Source organism: Sorex araneus, chromosome X, assembly GCF_027595985.1.
Source record: "Sorex araneus isolate mSorAra2 chromosome X, mSorAra2.pri, whole genome shotgun sequence".
NCBI lineage: Eukaryota > Metazoa > Chordata > Mammalia > Eulipotyphla > Soricidae > Sorex > Sorex araneus.
This window is the reverse complement of record NC_073313.1, coordinates 251,750,322-251,773,958: the sequence shown is the minus strand read 5'-3', so window position 1 is coordinate 251,773,958 and position 23,637 is coordinate 251,750,322. Positions and strand designations below refer to the sequence as shown.

Below are 23,637 nucleotides of genomic sequence, written 5' to 3'. Positions count from 1 at the left end.
AGAAAATCGGGGGACCAGTCCTTTCCTGTCCCTCCGGGTCCCTGTGCTGGCACCCTGGCCTCCCTACTTCCGGTCCCAACACCGATTCCCGCCCACCCCAGTCTGCTCCAACCTGCAACCTTCCGCCTCCTGGGCCCTTATCCCAGACCTTCATCACGCCCACGTCTCCCTTTAGGGTCCTGCTGATGTCCAGGCGCCCCTGTCCACCACGGGGCTCTGGCTGAGGGAACCCCCGCTTTGAGCCCAGTGGAAGATGGGGTGGTCCCCCCCCAACTTTTCCTCCATCTGTACAGCTCAGGCGAGCAGGCATCCGAGCATCAGGATGTAACTCGGCCAAACATGTCTCTTTCCCCCCTGTCCCCACAGCTAGGGGTCCAGCCCCCTCTGCCCCATCCCCTTCCTCCCCGGAGAACACACGTCAGGGCACCTTGCCCCTCTGTGGCCCCCTTCCGGCCAGTTCCCTTCCTGGGCCCCCCTGTCTATCAGCTGAGCCCTTCCTCTCACGCCGTGATGAGATTTTGACATCCCCCCCTGTTTGGGCCATCTGGGGCACCCACCTCCGGAGGGCTCTGGAGCGAGTGCACCTACCTGCCTGGTCACCCCAAGCCCCAGGGGAGAGCCCTCCTCCCAGGGTCCCTCCTTCCCCAGCCTGGAAGACAGAGGAGCCCCAGTGTTAGGTCAGAGTGGACGCTGGGGAGGGATGGGAGGGCCCCCACGCTCTCCCCTCTCTCCCCCTCCCCCCTCCCCCCTCCCTGGCCAGAGAGGGATCCCAGCCCCCACACACTCCTCAGTGAACAAGAGGAAAGGAATGAGAAAGGTGCGTCTGCTCCTGCCTCCCTCCTCCCTCGGGACTCTGCCTCCTGCCCCTGCCAGGGTGGCTGCCTTGAGGGGGTGTGGGCAGAGGAGGGGTGGGAGAGAAGCCCCCTGCCCTCGTCCCAGACGGCGGCACAGCGGACTTGGTGGTGGTGCGGAAATGCTCCCGGAGAGCCTGCGAAAGCCCGGGGGGCATGCTCTGAGAAGAGGGAGGACTCAGTTTTATTTGGCCGGCACCGGGGCACACAGAGGGGGAGCAGGAGGGGGGGAGGGGAGGTGGGGGGCGACCTAAGTGGAGAACATCTTCTCCATCTCCCTAGAACCCCACCTGGATGGTGGGAGGCAAGGAACCCACAGTTCCTTGTGTGGAGGGTGACAGGAGGTGGGGGAGGGGAGGAGAAGAGGGAGACCCCACCCTGCTCTGGTTCGTGGAAAAGGGTGCCCTCTGAGGGGTAAACTGAGGCAGGCTGGCAGGCCAGAGCCTGGAGCGGTGGGAGGGCCCGAATGCAGGTGGCCTGAAGGGTTCCTTCCCTGGATCCTGACCCCACCTCCTCCTCCACCGCCCTCCTTGAGGGTCTGTTCCAGAAAAACAGCTCATGTGCCAGCCAAAGAGAGGCGGGCCAGGCTGGACTCAAGCTGCCGGCCTGGCACTTTATTTTTTCATTTTTTTTTTTTAGGGTGGTAGGAAGGTGGTGGGGAAGCCTGCTGGCTGGCCAGGGGCACCCTGAGTCGGTTCCTCGGGCATGAGAGACCCCCCCCCCGCCCAGAACAATGTCCTCCACCCCCCAGCCTGCCCTCACCGGGCTCCCCTGGCCGGGATGTGAGCAAGCAGAGCCCAGACTGTGAGACTCCGGGCCCTCCCCCGCCGCGCTCTCCCTGGCTACACCTCTCAGCCCCACCTGCTCCCCGGGGCGCTGGGCTGCCTGAGCTGAGCTGGGTCTTGCCCAGGATTATTTCTCTCCGAGCACCTCCTGTCTCTGCACACGGCTGCCGGGCACCGCCGCTCGCCCCAGCTTGTGGCAGAGGGCTCGGGGACCAGGCGGCCAGCCAAAGCCCGGGCCTCGGGCCTGGCTGACATGTCCACTGTCTGCGTCTAGCCCGGCCCACCACCGGGTGGGCGAGCCATCTCTCACCTCCCCAGCTGTCAGCCTGTCCCCCAGGCCACGCATGTGGGAAATGAATGACCGCCCGCCAGCACCCCTAGTGACCGGTGGCACAGAGCAGGTTCCGAAACAGCCTGTGTGTGTAGCACAAGTTTATTGCCCATCTCCCCAAGCCAGAAGGTCACCCCCAGAGGGCATCTGCTGTCTCTCTTTAGTCACATCTGTATCCCGAGCACCACCCCGGGAGGGGGGGGGTGTGTGCCCAGAGAGCCAGGCCACAAAGGATGCAAAATAAATAGGTTAAATGAATGATAAGGGGGGGTGGGGAGGCAAGGGGCGTCCCGGGGTCTCCGTGGAAGCTCGCGGCTGGCATGCTGTCCATTGCTTCTTCTGAACCCCTCCCTGGCAGGTCACCGCCAGGACAAGAGGTGAAGGCCGAGAGCAACAAGCCCAGGAGCCGCCCTGAGCTGCAGTCTCAGCCCCGGCTGTGCCCTTGGAGCTGGGGCTGTCTCTGAGTCCCCAGAAGCGAGGGGTGTGTGTGTGTGTGTGTGTGTGTGTGTGTGTGTGTGTGTGTGTGTGTGTGTGTGGTGGGGGTGGGGGCAGGGGGATCCAGGCAGGCCGAGCAGAACCTCAGGACGCAGGGGTGGGGGCGTTGGGGGGCTGGAGGGAAGGGTGGGTGGAAGGGGGGGTGCCTAGAGGGAGATGGCGAGGTGGTCCCGGATCCTTTCTCTCTCAGGAGCCAGCGTCCCGACGACACGGCGGCGGCGGCGGCGGCGGCGCTCACTTGCACACGCTCACCCACTCGGTGATGCGACACTCCTCGCAGACCACGAAGCAGCACCAGTGGAAGCGGCAGTGGCAGCGCTCGCTGCGCGTCTGGCGCAGGATGTTGTGGCCGCGGCCGCAGCAGAGGCTGCCGCAGCCGTCGGGGCCCGCGCTGCTCTTGTTGCACAGGCGGCCCGCGGTGCCCGCCGAGTCCAGGCGCGGCTCGCGCTCGCAGAAGTCGGGGGACTTCTCGAAGTAGACCAGGTCGGCGGGGCTGGCGCGGCGCCGCGGCGCGGGCGTGCCCGGCGCGGCCGAGGGCGCCCCCGCCGCCGCCGCCGGCCCGGCCTCCAGCTGCCCGCTGTTGCGGTTGTGCGGCCGGATGAGCGTGGCCCGCTGGAAGCGGCCGCGCAGCAGCGCCCCCACCGCGCGGAACTCGGGCGTCACCTGCCAGCAGGTTTTGAGCTGGCAGCTGCCCGACGTGCCGTGGCACTTGCACTTCCGCCTCATGTTCTCCATCACCGCCTGCGGAGGGAGGCAGGGAGAGGGGAGGCGGGGTGAGGCCCGGGGGCCCCCGCGCCCCCTTCCGTCACCACCCCGCAGACCCAAGTTCTTGGGGGCTTTGGGAACCAGTTCCCGCGGGACCGGATGGCACGGAGATCCCCGCCTCGCTCTCGAGCCAGCTTTCTGGGGGCCTCTCCATCCACCTCCCACCAGGACAGACGCCCCCACCCTCCACCACCACCACCACCACCACCACCGGGGAATTCCCTCCTTCCTGCACCCCTCCTCTCCTCTCCCAGCAGCTGCAGGGGGGCCCTGGGGGCTGGAGGCTCTTGCTTCCTGAGGGGAGATCCCCGATCCTCAGGGAAATTCCGTCTCCTTCCAATCCCTGGAGTGGGGGGCAGCCTGGCTAGCTCCCAGCCCCAAGGCCACTGGCCTTGCTCCAGGCTGTGAGCTGGTAGTTGGGGGGCGGGGGGCTGAAAAGCCACCCCTGCCGCCTCTCTTCTGGGCTCTGAGAGCCCATTGCAAGGAGCCTGGAACGAGAGCGGGGGTAGAGGCTGGGGGGACACACTCCCCGCGCCCCCCCCCACACACGCACATCCCTTTCATACTAGCTATGGTTGATTCTGCACAACGCTGAGTGCTAAATTTCCTCCACAGGGAAAAAAAAGGGGGACACCACCCAGGGCCAAAGGCACTGTCTGGAAAAAGAAGCGGAGAGCAGCTCTGTCACTCAGCCCTGTCACTCAGCCCCGTGAAAGTGGAGAAGCTCCCAGGCCCAACCCTGCGGCAGCACCAGCTTCTCACCCCTCGGCTCCATTAACCTCCAGAGACCCCAGAGGAAGGGACGCACCTCGCCACATGCTCCCCCCACCCCCCTCCACCCCACAACACCAGCTCCGGAGGGCAGGACCGGGCCCACCCCGAGGGATCCCCCCGCACGCCTTCAAGGCTGTGCCGTTTGCGTGTCAGCACCAAGTGGGAACCCGCCGGAGGCCGTCCCAGCCCGCAGCTTGGGGACATCTGCTTCCCACAGGCAGCAGCTATGAATTAACCCGTTTAATGAGGAGGAGGAGGTGGTTCCGTAGGTCCTGGCTGGGAAAGTATCGAGGCTTGGGAAAAAGAGCTGCGTGCCATGCCCAGGGCAGGGCTGGGCGGGAGCTGGGCAGGACCTTGGAGGAGGAGTCTGCCTCAGTTTACCCCACCCCTTAGCCAGGCTGGAAGGAGCGAGAGCTGCTGGGAGGGCTCTGTGGCTGGAGAAGGGCAGCTGGGATGAATGGAGAGGCCCGGAGAGGGAAGTGAGATGGAGAAGGTGCCAGCCAGAGGGAGGGCGGCCAGGAACAAGGGCTGAGCAGGCTGGGCCCGGCCTAGGGAAGGGTTGGGCCAAACAGCCAGGCAAGGAGGGTGGTGCTACCACAGGGTGCAGGAGGCCCCGGGTGGTGTGTGAGTATGTGTGTCTGTGTGTGTGAGTGCGTGTGTGCATGTTATGCATGTGTGTGCATGCCTGTGCATGTGCATGCATGTGTATGCATGCATGTGTATGCATGTGCATGCATGTGTGCATGTACATGTGTGCATGCATGTGTGCATTTGTGTATGCATGTGAGTGTGCGTGTACGCATATATATGCATGTGTGTGCATGAGTGTGCATGTGTGTGCATGCATGTATGTTTGTATACCTATATGTGCATATGCATGAGTGTGCATATGTGTGACTGTGTGTATGCATGTGTGTGTGTGAGTGCATGTGCGTGCCCACGCAGTACAGACTCTCGGAGAGGGAGAACAAGGCTAGTGTGAAGCTCAATGCCCCAACACAGAGGAGGCAGTTCAGAAAAGGTCAGAAAAGGCAGACTTGTGTACACGCTCTCTCCCTCTCTCTTCCTCTCTTCCTCTCTTTCCCTTTCTTCTCTCTCCCTCTCTCTCTCTCTCTCTCTCTCTCTCTCTCTCTCTCTCTCTCCCTTTAAGATAGTATGAACATCCGACAACAGGAAGAAAAGGGGGTTCCACCACCACCAGGAGCCCTGCTTTGTCGGGGTTCCTCATCCAGCCCAGAAGCATGGGGAGTCGGGGTGGCATCGGGGCTAGGGGGTGGGGTGAGAAGCTGTGGCTGGTGCAGACGCTTCTCCATCCGTCCATGGGAGGAGAGTGGCAGGGCCAGGCCGGGGAGCCTGTCTCGGGGACTTCCCCAAGGTTCAGGAAGCAAAGAGATGCAGGCTAGGCCAGGGAGGGCTTCCTCTGGGCGGCGTCCCAGAGCCTCGCCGGGCGCCTAGAGCAGCTGGGTACCAACGCCCGTTTCTAGGCTTCATTAGGAGCGCCCAAGGAGAGGGGCTGGCTTGGGGGGGGGGGTGCAATGTGGTCCCAGGAGGAGGGGAGCACCTGGGGAGAGGGCCCTGGAGCAGAATTCGAGTGGGGTGTGGGGGTGGGGGGGCCGGAGGGAAGTCTCACCTGCCTCCCAACTCTATTGTTATGAAGCCTCATGCGCGCATGGATGTCTCGGTGCGGCTCCCGCGAGTCCAGAAAGTCCTTGGAGAAGCGCTCTCCAAAGCCCACGTCGGGGCTGCAGCCGCCCCACTCCCAGGAGTCCTGCAGGCCGGGGCTGGCAGGGGGCAGGGCTGGGTGCTCCGGGACGCCGTGGCTCAGGCCCTTCCCGCGCTGCAGCGCGTCCAGCTGCAGGCGGTGCAGCTTCTGGCGGAAGGCTTCCTCGTCCCCGCGCCGGGATGCGTCGCAGCCGCAGGCCCGCAGCTTGCCCAGGGCGCATGCGTTGGACACTGCATGTACCACGCCGGCTGCCGCGATGGCGTAGGCGAAGGCGCTCTCCCGGAATCCTGCAGCGGAGGACCGGGGTACAGGGGTTTCCACGTGCCCTTTGCCCACCCGCACCCAACCTTCAGGCCAGCCGGGGAGGGGCGAGAAGCTGAGGCCCAGCGCGGGGGACGCTGCACCCAGGCACAGAGTCGAAGGAGGGCAGAAATCGCATGGGGTGGCGTCTCCCCACTTCTTTGCACCCGTTTCTTTATTTCATCGACATCATTCTTAGTAAGCCTAGAATGCTTCCGCGCAGTTCCAATGGGGCAGAAAGTTATCTGATAAGCACATTCTTTCTAAGACCAGGAACGTAGCGCATTACCTCTCACCTAGTGGCAAATTTGAAATACACCTGCACAAAGAAGGCAAAACCAGTTTTGGTTTAGCGGCCACGCTGGGAGGCTGGGATTGTTGGGAGGAAGTTACTCCTGGCTCAGGGGTTCATGTGGTGTTGGGGCTTGAACCAAGGGTTCCTCCAGGCCAATCACAAGCTATGGCCCTTGGAGCATCTCCCAATTTATCCTGAGGAATAAATGACACAGGGCTGGAGAGACAGTATAGCAGGTACGGTGCTTGCCTTACATCCGGCCGTTCCCAGTGTAATCCCTGGCATCATCCCATATGGCCCCTTGAGCACCACCAGGAGTAATTCCTGAGTGCAGAGCCAGAAGAACCCCTGAGCATTGCCGTGTGCCCCCTTCCAATAAATAAATGGCCCACTATGGAGTTCCAAAGCACAGGAATTATGAATGCACAGAAAGATAAGAGATGGACCCACACACCCCCAAATTGCCTGCCTATACCACACCCCCCTTGTATCCTGTATTCAAGAAAGGACCCACTAGAAGTGGGTCTGGGACAAGTCTGAATCATCTTCGCACCCAGGCAGAGAACAGTGGAGGGGAACCAAGAGGAGAATGCAGCACGGCTCGGCCTCGGGTGGGGGTGGGGGGTAGTGGGGAGACTCAGGGCTCTGGAAGCTGGAGTGAGAGACGCCAACAGTGGGCGGGGACACAGCACGGAGGGAAGGCGTGTGCCTCGCACGAGGCCAGCCCGGGTTCAATCCCTGGTCCCCTGAGCATGGCCATGAGTAATTCCTGAGCACAGAGCTAGGTGGGATCTCTGAGCACCACCAGCTGCAGCCCAAAATGCCCCCACCCCCACAGAAGAATGCGACAAGACAAAATAGAGGCAACCAAAGGTCCTCCCAGTCCATGTGGAGGTATTTGTCCACAGACCCTGAGATCAACCAGGGCGGGATGGAGACCCTCGCCCAGGCCATCAGTCTCCCTCTGCATCTCAGGGGCTAGTCCTCTTCCTGCCCAGCACTGCCCACTTCCCAGTAACCAATATATTTATAGATAAGAGCATGAACTTTGAGATCAGGGGGCCTAGTTTAAATCTTGGCTCCTGGGGCTGGAGCAATAGCACAGCAGGTAGGGCCTTTACCTTGTACCCGGCAGACCCAGGTACGATTCCCAGCATCCCATATGGTCCCCTGAGCACCGCCAGGAGTAATGCCTGAGTGTAGAGCCAGGAGTAACCCCTGTGCATTGCCAGGTGTGACCCAAAAAGAAAAAAAAATAAAAAATCTTGACTCCTGCTGTGCCACCTTGGCCAAGTGATTTGGCCTCTCTGTGCCTCGGTACTCTTACCTGCAAAATGGGGTTGTCATGATCTGCCTCATGATTGTTCCAAGAATGTCATAAATTAGCCTACAGAAGGTGCTGAGACTCTACTCATCCGTGTAATGTGTTTTGGTGTTTCATTTTATTTTTTATTTTTTGGCGCTTTGGGTCACACCTGGCAATGCACAAGGGTTACTCCTGGCTCTGCACTCAAGAATTACTCCTGGCGGTGCTCAGGGACCATATGGGATGCTGGGAATCGAACATGGGTCGGCTGCATGCAAGGCAAATGCCCTCCCCGCTGTGCTATCGCTCCAGCCCCACATCCGTGTGATACTGTTTCATAAACAGGAGCTACCGTTACAGAGAAGTTCTTCCTGCCACTCATGCTCCTACTGTTTCAGGCCCCTGCTCTGTGGTCGGTGTCCCCTGGGGCAGACCCCAGCATCACAGGACCTTCAGCAGAGCCTCCAGGTGGTCCTAAGAGCTGGCTGCCCGCCCCCCCCCACCCTCGAGCTTTTCTTGCCCGGGTGCAGGGCAGCCTGGGACCTGGGTCACAAGGAGCCCAGCGGCGGCGGGCAGGCAGGAGGGGCTGGGGCTGGAGCCCCCCAAGGGGCTGGTGGTGGGGAACTGGGAGAGGCGCAGAGGGTGGCGCCTGCCGGGGAGGGAGGCAGCCCCGGGGCTGGCGGAGCAGAGCCCGGCTTCAATCTGCACAGCCCCAGCACCGCTCTCGGTGGGCCGGTTCCCTCCCGGCCACACTCCTACTCACTCCAGCGGCCTCTGGGCTCTCAGAAATGCCCCCCGCACAGCCCACACTGGGTCTGGGATCTCCCAGCTGCCCAGTTTGGTGGCAATGCCCTGGGCACGAACGCGCGGTGTTAGGGAGTCAGGTCGCTGAGAAGGAGGAAGGCCGGGCGCATGCCCTGTCCCTGCAGGCCTGGTCTGCACACGGCAGCGGGGAAGAGCGGAGGCTGGTCCCCATGCCAGACCAACGGCCTCCTTCCAGGGTCTGCCATATGCAAGGGTGAGGCCAGAGCAGTCGGGAGCGGTGCACCCCCTTGCCTCCCCGCCCCCCCCACCACCAGCCCCTTGTTCCAAACGGCTAGGCACACACTCTGGCTGCTGTCACAGCCACGCGCCTGTCAGCGGGGCCAGGCCCCACTGGTGACTCTGTCCCTCTGCTCCCAGCACCCAAGGCCTCGGAGAAGCCCGGCCCACCGGGTCTGCCCCCGGCTCCGAGGCCCGGCCCCAGTTTCGGTGCTGGCCCCGACTGTCTGGGGCAGACGCAGGCACCATGCCATCTGGCCAGCTGGAGGCGGAGAGGGGCGGGGCCGTGGCCAGCTGGGCTGCCCCACGCCTGGGGGGGTGTGCTCGTTAAGACGCACAATTAGCCGCCCCGCCTTTGATCTGGGCCAAGGACCCCGCCAGCATCTAAGTGCTGTCAGCTGCTGCTACAGGCCGCAGCCAACGGCCAGGAAGGGGCTGGGGGAGGAGGCTGGGAGGGTAGGGGGGTGTGGAAGAGAGAGGGGTTCCAGGGGTGGAGGCCACTGGGAGCGGGAGGGGGGAAGGGGGCGGCCCCATCTCCCTTTGGCCGGAGCCAGGCCCTGAGCCTGCTGGAGAGGGAGCGTGCCCATCAGGGTGGCACTGCACAGCAGCTTCGTGTTGGCACACACGGGTAGGTGGGAGGTGCCGCGCGTATACTTTGTTACTTTGTTTTCTTTTTTCTTTTCTTTTTTTTTTTTTTTAAGAACTCCCCTAGCGCCAGCTTGCCTCTGGGCACCTGTCAGGGGAGCGAGCGAGCGACCGGGCTGGGCTTGTGGCTTGGGGTGGGGGGTGGGGGGTGCAGGGACAGTCACTGGGGCCAGCTGGCCGGCGTCTGGGACCTGGCTCTGCCGCTCACTTCCCAGCCAGGAGACTAATGGCAAGTTACTCGGCTTCACTTGTGAAATGAGGATAATAATAGGACTCAGAGCTGGGGGCGGCTGAAGGACCCTCAAGTACAAATAAAGTGCTTTGGAGCGGGTTCCAACACCGTTCCAACAGGACATGTTGGCTAATTTATTAGGAACCTTCAGATTCACAGGAACTTGGGGGGGCGGCTGACACCAAACTTTCTGAACCTCTGTCACCCTATCTGAGTATGTCCACGGTCCCAAAGCCTGAAGAACAAAGGAAGATGGGAGAAAAAAAAAGGGGGGGGGAAACGCAAAGAGATAGTGGCTAAGGCACTTGCCTTGCGTGCAGCCAACCTGGGTTCGAGCCCCAGCACCAATGAGGGTCCCCTGAGCACAGAGCAAGGAGTGACCCCTGAGTGCAGAGCCAGAAATAAGCCCTGAGCACAGCCTGGTGTGTGGCCCAAAAACAAGAAGGAAGGAAGAAAATAATAATAATAATAATAATGAGAGAAGAAAGGAAAAGAAGGAAAAAGGAGAGAAGGAAAGAAAAAAAGGAAGAGGAAAGGGAAGGAAGGGAAAAGGGAGAAGAGGAGAGGAGAGGGAAAAGGGAGGGGCGGGGAGGGGAGGGGAGAGGCAAAAAGAAGAGGGGAGGGGAGGGGAGGGAAGAAGCCAGGGCTGGCCCTGCAGATCCGCTCCCCCCCTCTGGCAGAGCCTGCCTGCATGAGCACCTTCTTTCCTTCCATTCCCAGGAGTCTGGGCCTTAGGAACTGCAGGTCCTGGGGCCAGCTGTGAACCCCACCAACCACCACACCCTGACCTCTCAGCCCCTCTCGCATGCCGAGCCTGTCCTGCAATCTCCCGCAGCCCGAGAAAGAGAGAGAGAGAGAGAGAGAGAGAGGGAGAGAGAGGAAGAGAGAGAGAGGGAGAGAGAGAGGGAGAGAGAGAAAGGGAGAGAGAGAGAGGAGAGAGAGAGGGAGAGGGAGTGTGAGAGAGAGAGGGAGAGAGAGAGGAGAGAGAGAGAGGGAGAGGGAGTAGGAGAGAGGGAGAGAGAGGGAGAGAGAGGGGGAGAGAGAGGGAGAGAGAGGGAGAGAGAGAGGAGAGAAAAGAGAGAGAGGGAGAGAGAGAGGGGGGAGAGAGAGAGGGAGAGAGAGAGGAGAGAAAGGAGAGAGAGAGGGAGAGAGAGGGAGAGAGAGGGGTGCCCAGTCCTCGTAAGGAAGAGCTCCCCTCAGACAGATGTCCGGCCCAGCACCCACCCACCTACCATTTCCACATCCTGGGACTCAGAACCTCAGAACCGACAAGCACCCAGCACCCTGGGCACTTGGGTCACAGCTGCCCCTGAACTGGACAAAGCAGCTGCGGGGGGGGGGGGGTCAAACACAGCAGCTTGTCCTTTCTCTGTCCCTCTCGCTCTGGAAGATCCCTCTCCCTGCGACCCCCTCAGGCCCCAGCCCCTGCAGCTCCTGGGGTGGATAGAGGCCCATTCCGGGATGCTGCGGCCCGGTTCCCTGGGTGTCTTCCCAACCCGTCCCCTAAGCCTGGTGTATCTTCAGACAAGGGTCAACAGCTTGATGACAAGCCACAGCACTAAGCCGGGGCACCCCCTCCCCCCAGCTGACCCGGAAGTATACTTTGTTATTATTCTGGTTTGGGGGTCCCGCTCTAGTGCTGAGGGCTTACACTTGGCTCTGCGCTTGCGCTCAGGGGTCAACCCTGGACGTGCCCGAGCGGGGGAGGGGCACGCTATGCAAGTCCAGGATCAAACCAGGGCCTCCAGGTGTAAGACAAGCGCCACCCCCAAGCTCTGACTATTTCCCCGGGGCAGAATGCCTCTTCGAGAGAGTGCCTCTCGCACGCTGGACGGCGCGCCCCACAATAACGTGAAAGCAGCGGGTCTTGGGCAGGGACCACCCCAGGGTCCCTCAAGTTCCTAAGGCCTCGGGGATTCCAGTTAGATCCTCCAGATGACCAGAAGCCAAAAGTGGCCCCAAAGGGCCCTGAAGCGTGGTGAATCGGATGTGTGCCCGGGAGGGGGCACCCGGGTGGTCCAGAGAGCCCTCCAATGGGGTGTCGCCCGGGCGGACCAAAGTCACCGAGACAGGAGTCCAGGCCCCCGCCCCCGGGCCCGCCCTCACCCCCGCGCCGCCCCGCCCCCTCCCGTCCGGCTAGCCCCGGCAAGTCTCCCCCCTCCAGCCCTAACCTCTCCCCCCCACTCCCCAGCGGCCCCCCGGCTCACCTCCCGCTTATTAAACTGCAGGTGAACCCGGGAGCGCCTGGCGCTTCGCCAACCCCGCGCAGCCGCCCCGCTCCGCGCTCAGCCCCAAACTTCCCAGACCCCCGCGCGTCCTCCCCTGGGACGCACTCCGGGCCTGCGCCGGGCCACGCCATCCGAACACCCGGGAAACCTCAGTCCAGCCGGGGGTGGGGGTGGGGGGGGCGGACGGGCCACGGGGAAGAGACCGGGGAGAGGGGCGCAGCACTGGTTTGACCCGGCCTTGCGTGCGCAGCAACGCTGAGATCCCGGGCAGCCGACAGGGCCCTCGGGGTTCGGGAGCGCCGGTGACCTAAGCACCCGCAGGGGGAGCGCGCGGCGGGCCGGGCCGGGCAGGAAAGGGGCCGAGGCCTGTCACTTCGCGCCCGCAAGCGCGGGCGGCGCGGGGGTCCCTGGGCCGCTCCGGGGCGCGGCGGGGGTGGGTGTCCCCGGCGCGCGCGCGCCCACCGCGGGGAGGGGTGCGGGCGGCTCGGGGGCGGGCGGGCGGGCGCGCGGGGCGGCGCGGCTCGGGCTGGGAGCCGTCTGCGGGGCCCGCGGGGATTAGTTCGCGGCTGCATGCCGCCACACGCGGCGGGCTGGGCTCGGCCGGGGAGAAACAGCGCCCCGGGCGCGCGGGGGAGGCGGGAGGGGCGCGCGCGGGGGCGGGGCGGGGCCGCGCCGGGCTTTGGGGGGGGGTGGGGGGAGGTGGTGCCCGCAACGCCAAGGCCTTGGGATGCCCAGGGGACCTGATGGGATGGCCATGACCCCCCCCCAACCCCACCCCCGCGCGCGCTCTGACCTCTGTGTGAAGTCAGGGCACCTGGGAACCCTGCCCGTGCCAGAAATCTCTGGGTCCCAAAGCCACAGATAGAGGGGTATCCCTCTGACCCTCATGATATTGGACAAGAGGGGGAAGCCAGGATCTGGCACCGTGCCCCCCCTCCAGAGCCCCTCCACACACACACCCTCCGCCAGCAGCTGAGAGCAGAGACTCAGCCAGGCCCCTGAAGGAATAGCCCGTCTTTCCCCAAAGGCCCAGTCGAGGGGACCAGAGAGCAATGGAGGCCCGTGTGAGCAGAAGGAGCTGCAGACCCGCCACACCCAGCCAAGCCACTGAGAGGGGGCGTCTCCCGCGCCCCCCAGCTACAGGCAGGTCCAGGGTGGCCCAAGGGAAGAGGGTCGGCAGGAGGCAGGGCACACCCAGTAAACTCTGATTCAGAGGGCTTGGGGGCAGTGAGGGTGACACAGAGCTGGGGCCGCCCCTCCGGGAACAGCCACGGGTGGCACTCCCGTTGGCACGTCCCGCTTCCCTCTGGGCCCAGACCCTCTTTCCAAGCACTCTATCCTCATCGCTGTCTGCTGGAGAGGGGGTAAACTGAGGCAAGGGTGCGGCCAGCCTTATCTCCCTGGAGGCTGAGGCACGCAGTGTCCATGATAAGACATCTGGCATGGACACTGCCCCGGCTTCCCCCTGACACCCAGCCTGGGGCTGCATCTACCTCGTGTGTCCACTCACCCACCCACCCACCCGGGGCCCACCACACCCCAGAGGCTTTCAGAGGGCAGGAGGTGGCCGGAGGGTACCTCTGCTGAAGATGGGGTTCTCGTAGGGGATCTTGTTGCGAGTCTCGAGGCTGGAACAGTTCCAGCGCTGGTCCCGGAACTGGTGCTGGCACTCGTGGATGGCGATCTGGATGCCCTGGATGGCCGAGGCGGCCACGTCGGGGTGCCGCACGCACACCTCCATCTGCCGTCTGCTCAGGCCAGGCAGCGTCAGGCACACGGTGTTGGCATTGAGCACGGGCTCCGGGGGCAGGCGGAGGCCCAGGATGTCATTGGGTGCCGACCTGCGGGCAGGTGGGGTGAGGGGGGCCGCCGAGAAGGCCCCATCCAGCATGACATTCCACCCCTCGGGGTTCCGGACCCCCCCTCCTCAAGGTCAGCCGGCCAGCACCCCTCCAACACAACCCTCCCGCCGCACCCCGCCTCGGTCCACTCCACACAGCGTTCCCCGAGCACCCTCTCAGCAGGGGAGCCCCCCCAAGGCAGGTGTCCCTCCGGCCTGTGGCACAGCTGGGCAGAGGGCACAGCCCGGCTGGCAGACCCATCGCTGGGCTCACACCCTTGACTGCGGACATGGACCCGCCTATGGAGGACATGGGAACCTCGGGACCCCCACTAGCTCTCCGGGGCACCCACGTGCACCCACACGCTGCTGTTTACTGCGCAGTTTGCCTCTCCCTCCGGCGCCTGCGCACACCCCACCCTCCCAGTGCCCTTCCAGCTGTGGTCTTCACCCCCCCAACCCCCACGCGGCGTCTGGCTGCTCCTTCCCCTACCCAGCGCCTGTCCCTGCTTGCGGGGCAGCCTCCAAGGTGGAGCAAAGCCCCCGGGAGGCAAGTTCTGGGAGGAGGTTCCATTCCCTCAGCGGGCCTGGGTCCCCGGGTTGTTGGCACTTGCTCCCCTCCCCCACCCTTCCCCTCAAGTAGCCCTCAAACTCCCGGGCACTGCCCAGCGTCCCTGAGCTGTCACGGGTCAGCCCCCTGCCGGGACAGCTGTCTCTCAATGGGCCCCAGAGCTGCCCCAGGACCCTCGCCCTTCCTCTTTTCTGGTCTCCAGGCCCCGCGGTGGCGCGCGCGCGCGCGGCCCCGGGCCGGGGGTCCCAGCGCGGCGGGAGGCGGGGCATAGCGCGGGCTCACCTGGGCACGGCGGCTGCCAGCAGCAGGAGGAAGAGCAGGAGCGCGCAGAGCGCGGGCCGCGGCCGGGGCCAGGGTCCGAGCCGCCGCCAGGTGCCAGGGTGCGAGCTGCCCATGGCGCGAGGGCCGGGGCCGGCCGGGAAGTGGGGGGGCTCACGGCCCGACGAGCCGGGGCCGGCGGCGCATGATCCGCGGGGGTCGGCCGGCTGCGACACACAGCTCCGACTTGACTTGGGTCACAGCTCCGGGAGCAGACGGCGCCCGCCTCCCCGCTCCATGGGGCAGCGCCCCCGGGCACCGCCCTCGGGGGGGGGGGTGCGGGCGGGCGCACCGGCCACCTCCTGGCACAGGGGTCCGGGGAATTTCCCGAGGCCCCCCTGCCCCAACTCCCAGTGCTTCTGGAGGGTAAGGGGGGCCCGGAGGTGTGGCGGGCGGGGAGCGCGAGGCTGGGGTGCGGGGAGCCCCCCCACCCACCCCCAGCGCAGAGCCGCGAGCCTGTGCTTCCGAGGGCGGCGTGCGAGGTGGGCGGGGGTGGGGGGGGCGAAGGGGGGCGGCGCTGTCTGTGCCGCGAGAGTGATCCGACTGTCCCGGGGAGCAACGCCGCCTCCCCTCTCCCCAACCTTTCCCCCCCTCCGCGCGCACCCCCATGTGGAGAGTCTCCGGCCTGTACCCCACGTGACGTCACGGAGGGGGGTGCAGGAGTGGAGGTTGGCAGGCGTTCCCGGGCCACGGCATCTGTCCGTCTGTCGGTCCGGTCTGTGCAGGACTGCGCTGCGAGCGCGCAGGGGCGGGGCAGGCGCGGGGGTCTGCGCGCCGGGTGGCGGGGAGGGGCGGCGCGCGCGCTGCTGGGGGTGGGAAGGGGTGCGCGGGGCGAGACGCAGCTGCCGGGGAGCGTCCCCCATACACACCTGCAGGGACGGGAGGGCGGGGCGGCCCGGCTCCTCTCCTGCCCCCCCCCACTCGGGAGGGACTTCCCCGGCCCCAAGAGGTCCAGGTGGGGTCCCTCCCGAGAGGGGGCTGGCACTTTCTGGATCTTGCTCTCCTCCGTTATGTCACCTTAAACAGGAGTCCCTGGGGTCCTTCCTTCCCTGCTCAGCCACCCTTTGCCCCCTATGGTGGGCAAGTGGTTGGGGGGCATATAGGTGCCTGGGCAGTGTCCCCACCCCCTGCTCAGCCACCCTCTGCCCCCTACGGTGGGCAAGTGGTTGGGGGGCATATAGGTGCCTGGGCAGTGCCACCCCCCCCACACACACACACCGTGGCACACCTTGGGAAAAGGCTTCAGGAGCCTTTGAGTCTTACAAGTGTGCTTTGGGCTCGTCTTCTTTCCTCCGCTTTTTATTTCATATATCAAGGGCCGCAGTTCAGAGAGGGTCGTCACTTCCTCAGGGTCACACAGCAAGTCCTGGAGCCCGGTTCTCAGCAGCCCATCTTGCTGTGGCCCTGCCACCTGTATTCTTTTCCGCTTCAAACTTCCGGACACCAGCCTTCCTGCGGTCCCTGTTTGTTCACTCACCCCTCCCTGCCCATGACTGCCCTCAGAGGGGTGTCTGAGGACTTCACAGCCCCCCTGTGCCCCCCTCCCAGCTGGAGGCTGGGGACAGAGGATTCCGATTATTTTGTTTCTTCTCTTTTCTGGCCACACCAGGTGATGTTCAGGGGTTACTCCTGCTCTGCACTCAGGAATCACCCCTCCTAGTGCTGCAGGGGTGGGGGGGTGCGGGGGAGCCATATGGGGTACCCGGAATCCAACCTGGGTCAGCTGTGGGTGCAAGGCAAAAGCCCTACCCGCTGTCCTCTCCCTCCGGCCCCTTCTGTTTCTGTTTTGAAGCAGCTCCTCCTTAGGGACTCCTCCCCCTGCCTTAGCACCCCTCCCCCCACCCCGTGAAATGGGCACCTGCCCCCTCCTCTCTGCCAGCCTCACCCTGCAGAGAGCCCCTGATGGGGGGGGAGGAGGAGGGGAGATGGCTGGGGGGGGGGGTGTTGGTTGGTTGGTTGGTTGGTTGGTTGGTTGCAGGACACTAGTGAGTTCTCTGAGACAAAAGGGGGCCCGAAGGGGGCCGTTCCTGGAATTACCCATCCCTGGGGGGGGCGGGGGGGGCTCCCTGGTCCCCAGACTGTCAGGTGGTGGGGCCCCTGGGCAACAGCAGGCTGACGGCAGAATCCCCATCCTGCCCCCCCCACCTCTGCCGGCAGCCACCACTGCAGCTGTCAGGAATTAAGGGCTTGAGGCTGCTGGGGGCGGGGTGGGGGTGGGGCCCCAGCGGAGTGTGTTGGGTGGGGGGGGGGGAGCAGTCTGGCCAACCACAGGAAAACAGCCGGAGGCGGGAAGCCGTCTGCTGCGCGTCAGCCAGAGCCTGGCGTGACCCCAGCAGCCCCCTGCCCCACCGTGACCTGCTCTCATGGTGACTGCAGGGCCCCGGGGTGGAAAAGCAGTGGCCGGCCGGTGTCAGGCTGGGACAAGCCAGCCCCGGGGAGGCAGCTGAGCTGTGCAAGCAAGGGCTGCCAGGGGGAAACTGAGGCTGAAAAAGAGACCCAGAGGGACCCCAGGAAGCAGGTTCTTCATCCAGGCGGCCGCTGGGTCCTGCCGCAGTTCCGGCATTCCCACAACCGAGCGCAGCTTGTTGGGGGGGTCCTCATCGCCCGTGTCCCAGCTGTGTTGGGACCCTTGTGGGAACGGCCAAAGAGCAGCTTGAGGGGCTCATGATCTTGCCCCCCCTGCACCCCCTAATCCAAGAAACCGGGGCGCTAAAGGGAGGAGAGGACACAGTCTCTGAAAACCCCAGGAGGGGAAAAAAAGTTCCCAGGCCACGCTGACCCTGGGGCTTGCCGGCCGAATGTCGGGGGGGGGGTGCCCACGTCTGGGGCACTGGGTCCCAGGGACTCATGGCAGCCCGGGGCCAACCTCTATGGGGGAGACGGGCCCCACCCTTCCCCTGCCCTGGCCTCTGGCCCTCGGCCCGGCAGGCACCAAGGCCACAATTACAGAGGCCACTAGGGAGCAGGGAGCCAGGGATGAAAGACAGTTTGGAGAATGGTTCCAGCTGCAAAGGCCTCAAGGTGGGTGCCGGGGAGACGGGTGGGTGGGTGAGGCAGGAAGGGGTGAACAGGTGGGACCCCACCGCGCCGGCTCGGCTCGGCTCAGCCCAGCCCAAGCTCACGGCTCACCTCTGATGTCCCCCCCCCCCCCGAAAAAAAGTTGGTGGGCGGAGCCAAGAGGGCGAAAGGAGCCCCAGTGGGTCAGGAGGGCGTGGCCCCGCCCTGGGTGGGGGGGTTGCTCAGGCCCTCAGCTTGGTGCAGGGACTCGGGGGGCTTGCTGCCGGGGTGACCCCAGTTCCCGACACACTCGGGGGGTGAAGGGAAGAGGGTACTTTCCCGAGCCCGGCGATGCGGCAGGCTGATGATGCCAGGCCTGGCAGCTGCCCTTCCCCCCACACACACCACCCCATCTGCTGTTCCTGATGTGGTCACGCACACATCTGGGGCACCGCTGTGTTCTGCCCCCACCCCAGTTCCACATGGTGCCCTGCCACTCAGCCAGCACTGGGGGGGAGGGCGCGGGGGGGGGGGGCAGTGGTGATGGCTCAGCCAGTGCCTGGGGCTGAGCAGCTGGGTGAGCACGGCGGGGGGTGGGGTGGGGGGTGGGGAGGGAGGCGGCCTTCGGGGGCCCTACTTGCAGCCTCCCTCTCCAGTCCGAGAAGGCAGGGCCATGTGTGAGCCCCCAGGGTGCCTGGGGGGAGGGGGCCACCCTCACCCCTTCCTGCCGTCCACCCACACAGAAGATGTGGCGGGAGGCTTCCAGATCGCCCTTCCTGGTTCCCACGGGGGACACCGAGGCCCAGAGTGACTCGTGTGCTAGTCACCCAGTCAGTGACTAGCAGGCTCGTCAGCCAATTTTGCAACCAGTTCCTCCGAATTTCCAGTTTATCTGAAGGGGAGGGGGGCAGGGGTTGGCAAAGCAGGCCACAGCCTCAGTTTCCCTCTCTGGGACTTCTCCCGAGTCATCTCCCAGGGCATAGTCCAAGGGGTGGGTCAGTCCGGGGAACCAGCTGTGACCCAAGCTGTGACCGTGGGTCCCCTTGCTCCCTTTCATCCCACCCCCTCTGCGCACGGCTCCCGGCTGCCCAGGTGCAGGCAGCCCCTGGTTCATAGGAAGCTGGGCTGCGTGCGCCCTCTGGTGGTATTTTGGAGAAGTGCAGTGAAAAGGTACCGTACCCACGCCCTGACCTCTTGTTGAAAATAGAGACTGGATCCGTTTCCTTTTCCCTCCATGGTGTTCATATGACACTTTGGACGGGCAAGCGGGGGAGGGGGGGACCCTTTGGACCACATCCGGTGGGGTTGCCCCGGCTCTGTGCTTGGCTCCGGCGCCCGATGCAATGCTATGCTAACTAGGCACTCAGCCCGCAGCTCTTTCGGCTGCAGGATGACCCACTTTGCATTAAGAACTTCTGCGTTCGGATACCAAGATGCCCCTTCTCTCCCCCTCAAGGTTGTTTGCTCCCCCCTTCACAAATCACCCTCAGGGGGCCCCCTAGGGAACCTCAAGGGCTGACCCAGAAAGACGCTAATGTTTCCATGCTCCTTAAGCGTGTAAATATGTATCAATCTTATCTAACGTGAAGGGTTTTTTGTTAGTTTGTTTTGCTTTTGAGCCACACCTGGCAGTGCTCAGGGATCACTCCTGGAGGGCTTGGGGGGACCAGATGGGATGCCCGGGTAGAACCCCAGTAGGTAAATGCACTACCCGCCCCGCCTGCTGTACTATCACTCCAACCCCAAGGAAGGAGGTTTTGAAAGTCTAATATAGCATTCGAATATCGAATCGAAGATCGAATACGCCATGGGTAGCTTGCCAGGCTCTGCCGTGCAGGCAGGATACGCCAAAAAACAATAACAACGATGGTCCTCATTCCCCTGATCCTGGAAGAGCCCCCAATACACCATCGGGCTACACTAGCACATGACAGGGACAAATGGAGACGTTCCTGGCGCCCGCTCGAGCAACTCAACAAATAGCGGGATGACAGTGATACAGTGAATATGGCATTCAGGAAGTGGAAAACTATTCAAGTGAAAGTTAAGCATAATCCTTTACTTCAGATCATCAATAGCTAGATCAAACTTGGCCCCAGAGTATAGGGAAGAGAAGGAAAAAAAGAATGGGGGGTGGGGGGGAGAAAAACAGATAAGAAGGGGTTCAGGTCAGGGGAGCCAGGTGCAAGGCTGGTGCTAAGGAATGACAGAGCTAGAGCCAGCAAGCCTGAGATCAAGAGACCCAGACCTTCATAACCGAACTTAGAAAGGTGCCGTCAAGAGGGCGGGGTGGGGTGGGGGTCCCTGGGGAGTATGGGAGAGTAGGTGGAGGGCGGCTGACACTGGTGGTGGGATCAGTGCTGCCAACTAGTATATCTAAGACTCAACTGAGGAGAACGTTGTAAATCACGATGCTTTTGTGGATTTTCTTTTTAATTCACACTTGCAAGAAAAGCCATCAGTAGCTGAGCACGGCGGACCTGGCAGGGGGCGTCCCTGAGCACTTGCTGTTTCTTTCAGCTATTTGTTCATCAAAGAGCTAGGGATAGTGCTATTTTATGAATTCCTATTAAATAATAGGAATATAATAATAGTTGTCAGGTTGCTAAAACAATAAAAACAACCATCTCTCCCTGTCTCAAGGGGAGACAGCCGTGCTGGCAGCCCTGGGTGGGGGCTGTCCCCTCCAGGACATGCTCCCCTTTCCCGTGCTGCTTTGCTGAACGGACCCTCCGACCTGCACCCCCAGTCTCTGAAGTTTCTGGGGGTGCCTATCCCCACCACGGCATGCCATCTGTCTGGACATCGTTGCTGGTTCAAGGAGAGGTATGTGACCCAGCGTCCCTCAGGGCATCACGTGGGTTCTGGCTCCCTGCTTCTGAGAATGCGGACATCAGGCTGCAGAGGGGGGAGACGGGGAGAGGTGGGGGGGCGCAGAAACAAACAGAAGCTGTCGGGGTCCCGGGGGAGTGAGGGAAAGGGGTGGAAGAAAGATGGGGGCAGAGACCTCAATCCCAGCTCGCAAGTCCCCTGGAATCCCGTGTATGTGCCATTAATGATGAGCCCCACTCGGCCTGAGGCATGTTTTTTGTTCATTTGAGGGATTTGGGGAGGGGGCGCCCACATCCATCTGTGCTTAGGGGCCACTCCTGGTGGTGACTAGGAGTACTCAGGGGACCACTGGTGGTACCGGGGATCAAATCTAGGTCAGCTGCCTGCAAGGCAAGCACCTCACCCCTGCACTGTTTCTCTAGCACTTGTTTATTTGGGGGGATGGGAAGCACAAAGTGGGTGCTGGGGGGCGCAAAATGATAGGAAAGGGGGTAAAACTCTCTTTTGCGTACAAACGATGGCTTTTAATACCTGGCACCCCTTGTCCCCGCCAGCAGTGATCCCTGAGCACAGAGCCAGTAGTAAGCACAGAACACCACTGGGTGTGACCTCTCCCCCCCCCGCCCCACCCCCAAATAGGGGCTGGAGCCATAGCACACCCGGGGTTCGATTCCCAGCATCCCTGAGCACCACCAGGAGTAATTCCTGAGTGCATGAGCCAGGAGTCACCCCTGTGCATCGCTGGGTGTGACCGCACAATAAATAAATAAATAAATAAATAAATCCAGCAGTGTTTAGGGACTATCCCAGCGTAGCTCTTGGGGGGCAGCTTGGGGGTCACTCCCCTCGGTGCTTGTGGGAGCTCTGGGTGTCAGGGATTGCCTCAGGGCCCCCTGCATACAAAGCATGTCCTAAACCATTGAGCTCTGGCTCCAGCCTGCCCTCAGGCGGAGGGGCCTGTCCGGTACCTGCCAGGCGTCCTTTGCCGTTCCCATCCTCCTCACAGTCACCACCATTGGTTCCACTTCCATGTGAGGCAAACGCTCTCCCGTCAAAGGCTGTTGCTCAGCGCTTTTAAACGAATGAACGAACACCCGGCCCACCGCTCTCTAAGGCCGTGGGAGATGACGGTGGCTGCGGACTCTCTTGGCGGGGAGTTGGCACCTGGCGACGTGCAGACGCATCATTCCCAGCTCAGTGAGTGGTAGGGGCACCCGATGGCACTCTCTCACGGCCCCCCCCCCAGATGTTGCCAATTCTCTGCCTCCCCTTTGCCAGAGAGTCTCTCTCCCGCTCCTTGGCCTTGGTCCGGCTGTGCTGGCCAGGGTGACGGCGATGAGGTCTAACCTCTGGGCACGGTTAGATCTGCTTCTGCCTGCGCGTGAAAGCAACCTCCTCTGAGAAGTGCGGCCACGTGAGCCCTCTAGCTGGAGCAGAGGCTACGGGAGAAGCTCTGGGGTGCTTGGTCTACAAGGTGGGGGGGGTCTCAGGCCACCCGTGAGTGACCACGGGTGGTAGTTCCACCATCTGGAGAGGCAACACTCAGCAGAGCCCCACAGAGTCCTGTCTTGCACGCAGCCAGCCCAGCACCCCACAGGGGGTCGAACCAAGGACCCCCAAGCCCTGGCAGGAGTGAGCTCTAAGCACAGAGTCGGGAAGAAGCCCTGAGCATCACCAGATGTGGCCTCAAAAAGAAAACCAAAAGCAAAGCAAAGAAATGCTGTCCCCAGGACGGAGCTGCGTGGCCATGCACCCGGGCCCCGGGAGCCGAAGGCAATTGCCACAGGCAGACAGAGCCACCGCATGGCAGGCAACACATGGACCTCGCACACGGGCAGCCCGGTGGCAGCTCCCCGCACTCCGTATGGTTCCCCGAGCTCACCAGCAATCATGCCTGAGCCTCCCCTGGTGCAGCCCCCAACCCAAGCTATAAGAAACGGGATCAGCGCCTGTACTAGAAAATGTCTAAACCTCAGAGCAGCTCCCAGCCCTGGGTGCCGCATCTAGAGGATCTGGGGAAGCTGGGGGAGGGGGGCATGGGGGGGCTCTGACTCACAGTCATTTGGCGCTGCTGTCCCCCTCTGGCCCTGGAGGAAGACCGTATGAGATTTGGCTCTGGGGGAGGCAGAACTCCATTATCTTTCTCAGCATCCCCAGAGGAACCTGAGGAAGGAAATGGTAGGGGGTGCTGGGGAGGGGGGGAGCCGCGGGACCACGTAGCTTGGTTTTCCCCGCTTGTGCTCAGAAATGTTTTCTCTTGGAGCTGGAGAGATAATTGAGCAGGGAGGGCATCTGCCTTGCACCTGGCTGACCCTGGCTCAACCCCCAGCATTCTGTATGGTCCCCGGAGCCCTGCCAAGAGTGATGCCCGAGTGCAGAGCCAGGAGTGACCCTGAAAGCACCGCTGGGCATAGCCCCAACATCCCACCCTTCCCCATTCATTGCTTTCTCTTCAGGGTCCAAGCGGGAGGGAGGCCTTCATGTTGCTGCTCGTGGAGCCTGTTGTTAGAAAGAACTGATTTTGATTTTCACCCCATTCCACTGTTGATAAAGTGCTTTAATCGGATGGGCATGGGTGGACCTCAGAGCTGACCTTTGGGTCCCCCCCTAGGGTCATGAGAGGTGGGGTCACCCTGCTTGCAAAATTGCCAGGAAGCCTAAGCTAAAAGTTGAGTGCACCCCAGAACTTCTGGACCCCTCTTTTGGGGAGGGACCCTCTAGGGAGGCCACTAAGGAGGGATTGCTAGTTAAGCCCTGGAGAAAGAAGAAGAAGAAGAAGAAGAAGAAGAAGGAGAAGGAGAAGGAGAAGGAGAAGGAGAAGGAGAAGGAGAAGGAGAAGGAGAAGGAGAAGGAGAAGGAGAAGGAGAAGGAGAAGGAGAAGGAGAAGGAGAAGGAGAAGGAGAAGGAGAAGGAGAAGGAGAAGGAGAAGGAGAAGGAGAAGAAGAAGAAGAAGAAGAAGAAGAAGGAGAAGGAGAAACAGAGGAGGAGGGAGGAGGAGGAAGAGGAAGAAGAAGAGGAGGAGGAAGAGGAAGAAGAAGAGGAGGAGGAAGAGGAAGAAGAAGAAGAAGAAGAGGAGGAGGAGGAAGAAGAAGAAGAAGAAGAAGAAGAAGAAGAAGAAGAAGAAGAAGAAGAAGAAGAAGAAGAAGAAGAAGAAGAAGAAGGAGAAGGAGAAGGAGAAGGAGAAGGAGAAGGAGAAGGAGAAGGAGAAGAAGAAGAAGAAGAAGAAGAAGAAGAAGAAGAAGAAGAAGAAGAAGAAGAAGAAGAAGAAGAAGAAGAAGAAGATGTAGAAGGTAGAAGGCTGGGGCTGG

General features: G+C 62.6%; 1 protein-coding gene across 1 annotated transcript; it reads right to left on the bottom strand.

Annotated features, from left to right (window-relative positions):
• Window positions 1-2,053: 2,053 nt before the first annotated feature.
• Window positions 2,054-15,224, bottom strand: WNT10A (Wnt family member 10A). Its single transcript, XM_055123196.1, has 4 exons — window positions 14,465-15,224; window positions 13,350-13,612; window positions 5,632-6,011; window positions 2,054-3,203 (listed from the first exon to the last, which is right to left on the bottom strand). The coding sequence occupies exons 1-4, from the start codon at window positions 14,575-14,577 to the stop codon at window positions 2,697-2,699; spliced, it is 1,263 nt and encodes a 420-aa protein (XP_054979171.1). The 5' UTR covers window positions 14,578-15,224; the 3' UTR covers window positions 2,054-2,696.
• Between the last annotated feature and the right edge of the window lie 8,413 nt (window positions 15,225-23,637).